This window comes from Nymphalis io, chromosome 6, assembly GCF_905147045.1.
Source record: "Nymphalis io chromosome 6, ilAglIoxx1.1, whole genome shotgun sequence".
NCBI lineage: Eukaryota > Metazoa > Arthropoda > Insecta > Lepidoptera > Nymphalidae > Nymphalis > Nymphalis io.
Genome location: NC_065893.1, coordinates 5,065,931 through 5,076,664, shown reverse-complemented (window position 1 = coordinate 5,076,664; position 10,734 = coordinate 5,065,931). Strand labels below are relative to the sequence as shown.

The 10,734-nt window shown below is 32.5% G+C and overlaps 1 protein-coding gene across 2 annotated transcripts; it reads left to right on the top strand.

The window, feature by feature from the left end:
• The first annotated feature begins 1,255 nt into the window (after positions 1-1,255).
• On the top strand, positions 1,256-10,419 carry LOC126769277 (RYamide receptor-like). 2 transcript variants are annotated; one of them, XM_050487958.1, is made up of 6 exons: positions 1,256-1,917; positions 3,775-3,973; positions 6,271-6,339; positions 6,714-6,872; positions 7,316-7,403; positions 9,859-10,419. In XM_050487958.1, the coding sequence occupies exons 1-6, from the start codon at positions 1,313-1,315 to the stop codon at positions 10,005-10,007; spliced, it is 1,269 nt and encodes a 422-aa protein (XP_050343915.1). In that variant the 5' UTR covers positions 1,256-1,312; the 3' UTR covers positions 10,008-10,419. The 2 variants fall into 2 exon arrangements, with proteins under 2 accessions (XP_050343915.1, XP_050343916.1); XM_050487959.1 differs by lacking the exon at positions 7,316-7,403 and having other exon boundaries at positions 9,859-10,022.
• The last annotated feature ends 315 nt before the right edge of the window (positions 10,420-10,734 follow it).

Below are 10,734 nucleotides of genomic sequence, written 5' to 3'. Positions count from 1 at the left end.
TATTAGAAATATTTATTGCAAGCTGATTGTTTATTTAAAACCTATTTAATTCAAAATAAAACGTTTAATTGTTTTTAAAATGTTCCTAATAGTTTAGCGTATAGGTAAATGTCGTTTTTTGCTTACAAATGTTTTTGCATAATATGTATTTTGAATAGTATTATTGCAAGATTTTTGGAAATATTTGTTTGGTTTGCTTTAAGCAAGGCAAATATTAATTAATCAAGTAAAATAAATTCACGAAAATTTAATAAAAAAAAGTTTATTTCTTTTAAAAAATAAACGTATAATTAATGACGCAAACAGGTAACAAGGTAATCCTTAGTTATAGGAGCAACTTAATCACGTGAATCTTTAAGCGCGTTAAGGTGTAACAAGCGAAAATTAAAGTCCTGCGACTACTTATCTATCCAATGCACTGGGTGGGTGGGTAAAGGAATAACTATGGTAGTTGATTCTTTATTATAATTTCGGGCCAAAAGTGAGTGGCAGATACAGAAGTAGTACTACTACATCTGTATGTTTGGTCAATATAAATTTATTATGTATATGCTATAATATGTTATACGTACTATTACGTTTACGTTCTATGTTTACGTTTATTTCTAATGAAATTGTTTTAATGGAAGCTAGAACTGTTCTGATACAGGTTTACTCCTCCTTAACTTAAAAGAATATTTCTGCCTAAAACGTATCACATATTGTTAAGTTAGTGAATTAAATATATATTTTTTTTAATTTTTGAAAATTGACAGTATTTGTTTATAACAATTATATAATTTAATTACATCTATAATACTTAAATGTAAATATATTATGAATTAAAATTTTATAGAACGTTGAAATACTTTTTCTTTACAGAAACTTACTATTCCAAGAAAGTAGCACGATAAGGACGTATAGTTTTATAACGCTGTTCCAATCTCTATAAAAAAGAAGAATTACGACTGTTTTGGCTCACATTGTTTACACCACACGTCTATTGCGAATCAATAAAATACCCTAAAGCTATTTTAACATAAGCACAAAAACTATTTTTTGATTCGTTAACTAAGTGGGATATCAAGGATCAATTCATTAATTTAAGACGTTTTAGCATTATAAATTAAATTAATTTAAGACGTAGTTAAATTAGAATACAGCTCTTTAATAATAAGACAGTAGATCGTTATTGAATTTAAATTATTTACATATTAATCTCATATATTTATTCCTATTGTTGCAGTTAGTCATGACACTTGAAGATTTTTATGAAGTCTTAATGAAAATTATGTTTTTAATAATTATCGAAAACCAGAAAATGTGATGCAGAATGTTGGATTCGTATAATAATTTTGAATCATTCACCAATGACACGAACATTGAAAACTACAACGATACTAACTTAACCACAGTATGGACAAATGAAGAATTTTGCTCACCTTTTTCTGCAGGAAGTTTGCTTTCTACTCCCATTTTTCAATTTTGTGTATTCTTTATGTACTGTACTATATTTATAGTTGCTTTAATAGGGAATGGACTAGTGTGCTTCGTTGTGCAAAGTTCACCTCGAATGAAGACCGTAACAAATTATTTCATAATGAACCTGGCTATTGGTGATATTTTGATGACAATATTTTGTGTGCCGTTTTCATTTGTGTCAATGTTAGTTCTAAGGTACTGGCCCTTTGGTATAGTTATGTGTAAAATAGTGAATTATTCTCAAGCTGTTTCCGTGCTAGTTAGTGCTTATACACTTTTGGCTATTTCTATTGATCGTTATATGGCAATTATGAGACCTTTGCAGCCGAGATTAGGTAAAACTGCTGCTAAATTTATAGTGGCAGCGGTGTGGGGAGGAGCATTAGCGACTGCAGCACCTATCATTATAGTTTCACAAATACAGAGACCGACTGAATGGCATCAATACTGTAAAACGTAAGTGTTTCAGAACATTACTGCGAAATCAGCTCGAAGACGTTTTAAATGCACTACTAAAAACGCAAGTAGTAGAAATTATAGTGCAGTCAGCAAATAAATAAATAAATACTTTTAATATTTGCTTAGATAAGTACTTAATACATATATTACACGTATGATATTTTTAATAATGAATTTCATCAACTCCAGACATTTCGTAGTCGTTGTTATCCTCGCTTTTATCCGGTAAATCATTTATGTTAATTATTGTTCTGATATTGTATCTTATGCCTCGACACCGCCATGAATTTTCTATTCACTTTAATAGCATGCAGACAAAAAAACACTCTTTTATTTCTATTACACTACTGAAAATACGAAATCGTCTTCAAACTGATTTATCGGTACTTATTTTGATCTTTAAGCTGTCTATAATTAATTACTTGTAATTTTCAAGTTGTGTAGTATATATAGTATATTAAAATTAGTTTTACAGGAAAAATTTAAATGTAACAGCCACTATTTTCTGTTTTCTCGAATTCCTTAGAAGAATATTTTATATAAAGCCATTAGCTTGAAGTATCTCTCTCGATACAGTTTTAAGCTTTATTTTTAAAAGTACTTTTAAGAGTAAAGTACTTTTAAAAGTACTTCTTATTTCGCACAAGTACAAGTTAGAGTATTATTTACATGTTTACATCAAGTCAACAGACATCAGTCAAATCAACAAATATTATTCCATAGTCTTCTGAATTTGTTTACTTTCTAGCATAAAATCATAAATTTTAAAACATTTGTTGACGTTCGTTATAAAAACTAATTCCCGACTCTACGAGATCTTATCGGTCTTACGAGCACACTAACGATAAGTGCATTGTTACACAAGGCAATGGGGCCGCGCTTCATGCGGTAGCTGCGTTTGACAATTGCCTAGTTTAAAAAACAATTAATACTTGTCTTATTATATTACGCAGATAGTGTTATATAATATTACTAGATGTTTTCAGTAATAAGATAAATTAGATCAGAATATTCGACATCTTCCGTCCGTACATGGAAGATATATGAGTAAAACTATTACCGGGCCTTTATTAACGCAATAGAACCCAAAAAAACATTCTTAGAATTTATCTCTGTCTGTTTATCTGTTTATCTGTGCGTTTGTGCACGCTAATCTTAGAAAAGACTTAACGTATTTAAGTGCACTAATGTATTATGGCTAACTTCACTTAAAATTTATTGTTTGTTTTGTTTCAATCGGTTTATAAATACTAAAGTTATGTCAATTTTAAGAATCACAACGAACATTTATTCGATACAATTGCTATAAAATAACTGTACTTCCAATGTAAGTTGAACTCAGATCTACATGATCAATCATATTAAATAGAGTTCAGTTTTATTACAGTTCCGGTTTGAAGGGTTAGTGAGCCAACTATAGGCACAAGGGACATGACATCTTCGATCCCAAAGTTGGTGGGGCATTAGTGATGGAAAGTGTGTTTAATATTTCTTACATCGCCAATGGCGATCGTGACCACATTTGGGCATCCGCCTACCTATATTATAAAAAAAAAACATATTTCACATCTAGCTGTTGATTGGGTACAATGTCGCAGGACCATCTTTTAGACGGCGTGTTTTTGCTATAAATTTGTAATGTGTATTTTGTTTTTTTTTTAAATTTTAATGTTATATATTATAAAAAATAACTGTATATTTCTTACTTCAGTCTTATAAAGTTGGTTGTATGGTAACGATTTAAATATCAGCGTATATCGACACATAACATATTATAATCTATCTTAATACACTATATAATGTATTTTAATTTAATTATTTACAAATATTCTGTGTTATTTTCGTTGGTTACAGAGACATCTGTCTTGAAAAATGGGAGTTTGTCGAACAAAACGAACAATACTCGTGTGCACTATTAGTTCTACAATTCGGATTGCCACTTACAGCGCTTGTATGCACATATGCGCGAATTGCACACGTCGTATGGGGAGTTCGACCACCGGGTGAAGCGCAAACAGCAAGAGACACCCGAATCCAGCATTCGAAACGAAAGGTTTAAACGTGTTTTTACATTAGTTATAATTTCTTACATCTGTTTTTGTTTTTTGTTTCCTGGTACAAGATCAGATCACATATTTAGTGACAAGAGGTTTATTTTGTCATTCCTTACATTTATCTTTTGTTAAAAAATAGGCTTTTAATAAGTTTTGTGAGTTAATATCCGGTTCCTCAATTTAACGAGTAATTGGTATACATCAGTATCCAATCCATCGTTTTTAAATTACGAATAACGTTCGGTTTCTCTAAGTCTTTACGTCTTTTCGACCGCATTCTCTGCATTATTATTTATATTTCAAGTAAAATAAATACATAATATCTTGATTGTGAGTTGAGAAACTTAAGTTTACTTAGCTAACTGGTTGTACACTTAGAGAAAATTAGCCTTTCCGTTTCTAAAATATTTCTCAAATCTATGAATGTATGTAAAATAAATAATCAGATAATGATAATGAGTTCGATCAAATTTATATTACATAACCGCATTTATATCATATAAATATAATTTATATCACTTAAGTGTTTACGGACGTAACAACGAAATGCAAAAGGAAAATTTGTCGGCAATCTAATACGGTAATAATAAAAAAAAACGATTTAAAAATTTGTCGTACAAAGTAAACACAAGCTATATTTAGCATCTCAAGATGAAAGTGATTTTATAAAAATCCTGGAATTGATCTTTTTTAAAATAGAACCCCCCAATCCAAACGACTACAAGACAAACTAATATAAATTACTTATCCAATTACTTTTAAAAATCTAAATAGCAATTGATATTACTTATTATTATATTACTGGTGGTAGGGCTTTGTGCAAGCTCGTCTGGGTAGGTACCACCCACTCATCAGATATTCTACCGCAAAACAGCAATACTTGATATTGTTGTGTTCCGGTTTGAAGGGTGAGTGAGCCAGTGTAATTACAGGCTCAAGGGACATAAAATCTTAGTTCCCAAGGATGGTGGCGCATTGGCTATAAGCGATGGTTGACATTTCTTAGAATGCCAATGTCTAAGGGCGTTTGGTGACCACTTACCATCAGGTGGCCCATATGCTCGTCCACCTTCCTATTCTATAAAAAAAAAAAATTATATATATATATTTTTTTTATTTTATCGAATTATTGTATCTTTTGTTGGTAGTTCTAAAATAAAAAAAAAAATAAAAAAAAAATATATTTATATAATTATTCATCTATTTTAGGATACAGTGATGTGGAGTATTATTAAGCGTAAGTAATATTGACAATACGCGTTTACAATTTGCTCAGTGTTTTCTATTTACATGTCTTATCTTTTCTAGACTAAATAGAATAAATAGTTAATAGTAACAGATTATATTATCAAACTATGCTTTTATAGTCACCATAATAAATACTAGATCGCATAAAATAATTGTCAATATAGCTTGATTTCATCGAGATTGTATTATTACAATTTCGTTGTAACAGAGACAGTGTGGAATCTTGAATTAGATATGGCAATAAAAAGGATCTGTTATTCTTTTTAGGTTCGTTAGCCTTTTACAAAAAATTTGGCTTGTGTAGGTACAGCTAAAGATTTTGAAATAAACAAATACGTGTCATATTTTATAATTTTTTATAATCATTAATTTCTACAACTTTAGAAATTTCGTTCGTTCTCATCCTCGCTTTTATTCGATCCATCATTCTTCCTCGTCATCCTCGTCGCTACCCTGAAATTTATTTTTCTATTCAATAGAATGTCGACAAATATTTCTCAATTTCTCTACAACTAATGTCATTATAGCATACATATTTGTTGCTACGTAAGTTTTCACTTTTCCCCATATATTTCATTATCTTATTACTCTTGCCAGGTAAGATGGATTCGACGAGATATATGTATAAAACTTCAGCTGTACTACCCATAGACATTGGCGCTGTACAAAATATAAAAAACTTACAACTCTAATGCACCAATAACTTTGGGAACTAAGATGTTATGTCCCTTGTGCCTGTAATAACATTCGCTCATTCACCCCTCCAACCGGAACACGACATTACTAAATATTACTGTTTGGTGGTGGAGTATGTGATGAATAAACATCACACATAGCACCAAGTAAAACTTATTAACGATACAACTTAAAAGAAACCATAAATCTTTACACTTAGAGTTTGCTAGCTATTCGACTTTTCACTATATTAATCATTCCGCTATATTTACTGCTATAGAAAATCAGGTCAAATGTCCAAAATATGTATACAGATCTTATAAAAATAACTCCAACAATTTTTATTAATAATTTATATGTGGATTTTTTTCAGATGATTAAGATGATGGTGACGGTGGTTATTGTATTTACTATCTGCTGGCTCCCTCTCAATATATTTATTGCAAGTATTTTTATAGTTTTCTTTATATGATGTATATTTTTAATTTTTTTATAAACATCAAGTGTGTATAAAATACAGGGCTCTGAAGTGATTGGTGTTGTTGATTTATGTTTATTTAATTAAACTAATGCAAATATATATTAAGCTATGTATATTTTAGTTCAATTCACCAGAAATACATCTTGTCCACTAGTTTTCCATTCATAATCAAGCTCAATATGATAACTACATAACGTCAGTGTGTGTAGTGTGTGTGTGTGTGTTTGATGGCTTCGTTAGGATTTGGTAGCGTAGCATAGCAAACTCTGACTGTTAAAACTGGCACGATAAGTTTCAATCAATCAATTTAATATATATTATTTAATATAATTTAGATTCTATGGACTCTCCACGAGACCGATGACGCTTGGGCAACATGGCCAGGCATGCCATACGTGTGGTTCGTAGCCCACTGGCTGGCTATGTCACACTGTTGTTATAATCCAATCATATACAGCTATATGAACGTAAGATACCGTCGAGGATTTAAACAGGTAAATAAAACTTTGTACAAAATATTTGCCGATTGTATATTCATAATAACGCCCTGTTATTTCGTTATTCGTTTTTTAAGAAAATACATAGAAATCGATTTTTGATTATGACTACATTTTACCGCCAAGCAGCAATATGTATATAACACTGAGTGAGCCAGTGTGATAACAGGCTACGGTAACATATGTGCTTTCCTATACCCCTGATAAGGTATATGCAAAATTTTGCAATTGAGTAATTAAGACGTGAAGGCGTAAAACACAAACTCATTTTTACATATAAAATAATATTAAGGCTTATATTAATAATAATATCAATTTATCATCATCATGATCATTGGACACTCGAAATATTGTTATTGATGTTTTATTTGATGTCGATGAGCTAAACTAGAAATTTGGATTTAATTTGATTTTATCATAAGTGACATTTTCATTTATAGATATTAGGTAGCTTGATGCCCACTCGTTTACATCAGACATCGCGGTCGGCTCGACGTACCAGCACCTGTGATGTCATACCCTTATCAGGTATTTTTTTAATTAGTAATGCTACCACGACTGATTGGCAAATGGGCTACCTGATGTTAAGTGATAATTACCGCCCATACATGTTTTCGGTATAAGAATATTTACATTGTCAATTCGCCACAAACTTTGGGAACTAAGATGTTCTGTCCCTTGTGACTGAAGAAGCACCGGCTCACTCCCCCTCACCACCGGAACACAACAATATTCTATAATACAGTATTGCTGCTTAAAAGTGAACTAGTAAAGTCCTTCCAAATTTCGTAATCAATGGGTATATTTTAAAATCTGCAATTTTGTAGACTTAAAATGCCAGAAATAAGATTAGTTGTAATAAGGTGGTTAAGGTTAATTTATTTATATAATTTTTTGGTTATGTTTTTTGTGGAAAAAATTTATGCTTGCCTATCAGGTAAATTACGTTATTAAAAATAATTTACAGCAGTTTTAGACGGGCCAGTTAGCCTGGTTGGTAGATACTTGCTTTTCACGCCGAATGGTTGTGGGTTCGACCCACTCAGGAAAGACATTTGTGTGCATGAACATGTTTGTTTGTCCTGATTCTGGGTGTAATTATCTATATAAGTATGTATTTACAAAAAAAAGTAGTATAATATCAGTTGTCTGGTTTCCATAGTACAAGCTCTGCTTAGTTTGGGATCAGATGGCCATGTGTAAATAATGTCCCAGGATATTTATTTATTTTGTTAGTTTCATAGATTTGAATAATATATTTATTTAATAAATTAATTATGTTAAAGGAAGTACGGTTACATATCATTTGCGCTCTTGCAAATCAATTTGGTACGGTAAATTAAAAAAAAACAAGGACACCAAGGAAATTGTTATGTTTGCCTTTAGGGCTGATTGGAACCCTTTCTAAGTAAGTAGGGCGGGTAGATTGGAAGCCTGTGATAGCTATGTGGTTTTGGGGGTGACTATCTAATTTGTAGTTTATTATCCAGTATCTTAAACTAAATCACTATAGCAAGTTATACAATTATAGCGTCACATCCAAATAATCAATAAATATTATCGAAAATATTATCGTGGGCTTTCGCTAGGGCCTGTGTGCGTTACACTTTTTTTACGACAGACACAGTGGCTCTATAAATTTGATTCTCCAACGTTTGGAGACCATATTTGAGATGGCAGGTTCGGTAAGTAATCAGCCAACAGCCAAGAAAGTAAAACTGTTTCACCCACATTTGTTATTTTTGGTAAATTTGTTGTTCGGCAGTCTGTTGAGCTCCCGGAACGGACTCCCCACTCTAAAGAAAAACAACAAAAACTGAAAAAAACCGCCCGACCCGCCTTATACCTATGTATATATACTATAGGAGGTCAAAAATTAATTTAAAAATATTTATCCGCAAGTACTCACGGAGAATAGCCGCTTTTAAGCGGCTTACCGTATGAACACTGATACGGAAATGGCGACAGCGTCAGACGCTTCTGTGACTTGATGACTGCATATGTGCTCAAAATTATCAGCGGGCATGCACAAAAGCCCAATTGAAGAAGAAAAAGGCGGAAGACAGAGGGGTTGCCTTCGCGAAGGCAGTTCGCAGTTTCATTAAAGTGCTTACTAAAATGGTCCCAGAGGAGCAGACCACCTCGAGGACAATAGAAACTGAAGACTCGTCGTCCATGGGCGCAGACGAACTGCGCGCATTGGCTGGACGCAGGACTGTACTGGAAGTGACCACAAAGTCGTCAAACCTGAAGGGAGGCTTAATTAAAAAGCTGAAAAAGGCAGCAGTCAGTCAGTGGTGCCCGGATTCGAACCCACGATCATCGGTTAAGATTCACGCGTTCTAACCGCTAGGCCATCTTGGTTTCAAAAGTATAATAACATATTAAGTTTCCATAAACCTATTGTTTCATAGTATATAATTATATTTATCTACTGGTGGTAGAGCTTTGCGCAAGCCCGTCTGGGTAGGCACTACCCACTCATCAGATATTCTAACGCAAAACAGCAGTACTTGGTAGTATTGTGTTCCGGTTTGAAGGGTGAGTGAGCCAGTGTAATTACAGGCACAAGGGACATAACATCTTAGTTCCCAAGGTAATAATAATAATAATATCCTGGGACATTTTTCACACACGGCCATCTGATCCCAAATTAAGCTTGTACAAAGCTTCTGCTATGGAAACCAGACAACTGATATACTACATATACTACTTTTCTTTTGTAAATACATACTTATATAGATAATTACACCCAGACTAAGGACATGACATGTTCATGCACACAAATGTCTGTCCTGGGTGGGAATCGAACCCACTATCTTCGGCGTGAAAGGCAAGTGTTCTACCAACCACGCCAACCGGCTCGTCAAAGGTTGGTGGTGCATTGGTGATGTAAGCGATGGTTACCACTTACCATCAGGTGGCCCATATGCTCGTTCGCCTTCCTATTCTATAAAAAAATATATATTTTTATTGTATTTAGAACTCATGGGTGTCAACGGCATCCGTCGAGAAATAAGCAGCGGTTCGGGTCGTTTGCAGCGTGTATCTCATCGCAGCGGGAGCTCTGATAACAATCTCTCGTCCAGACACTTCATCGCCTCAACACCTCCAATACAAGCGCTGTCGTAGACAATTCCAGTTGTAACAGTTAAATAATAATTTATATAAAACACGGTACCTATTACATAAATACCAAAGGTTACCTTAATGTTATTCTCTTGAAATGATTAAGATATAAGAATTGATTATTATTAGCTTATTTTTCCCTTATATTGTAATTCCTTTTGTCACTTAGTATATTTGTAAATTACTAAATTACTTTTCATTATTAGTGATATTTTGTATCCTTTCTATATAAATATATATTATATACATTGATGCCAATATTTATCTCTATTATATTTAAAACAATGAATTGTGTTCCATTTAATTAGGGTGGAAGATGCTGTCTATTGTGACACAGTTTACATTAGTACAGTCGTCAATGTAATCTCTCTTATATTGTAGAAATAAAACGTACGATATGATTACTATTGTTTAATTGAGATTAAGACATATTTGTAAAATGAATAAAATGAAATTAATAAAGAATTCAATAAAATCTTGGCTTAAAATTCTTCTTGCTTTCCATGCTTACCTTTCTGTAGTCCCATACATCGAAGAACTATAAAAAAGTCTTACAACTTGAGCATGATTGATCAGAAACATGAATTAAGAGTCCTTACTAGTCCAGCTTGAATTTTTCCCCCGCCTCACAGCCGCACATTGGCAGCTATCACTTGCTCGAGTAAGTGACGCGTCACGTAAAGTAACGATTTATACTAAAATATATGTAATTTATATAAGTAATTAATTG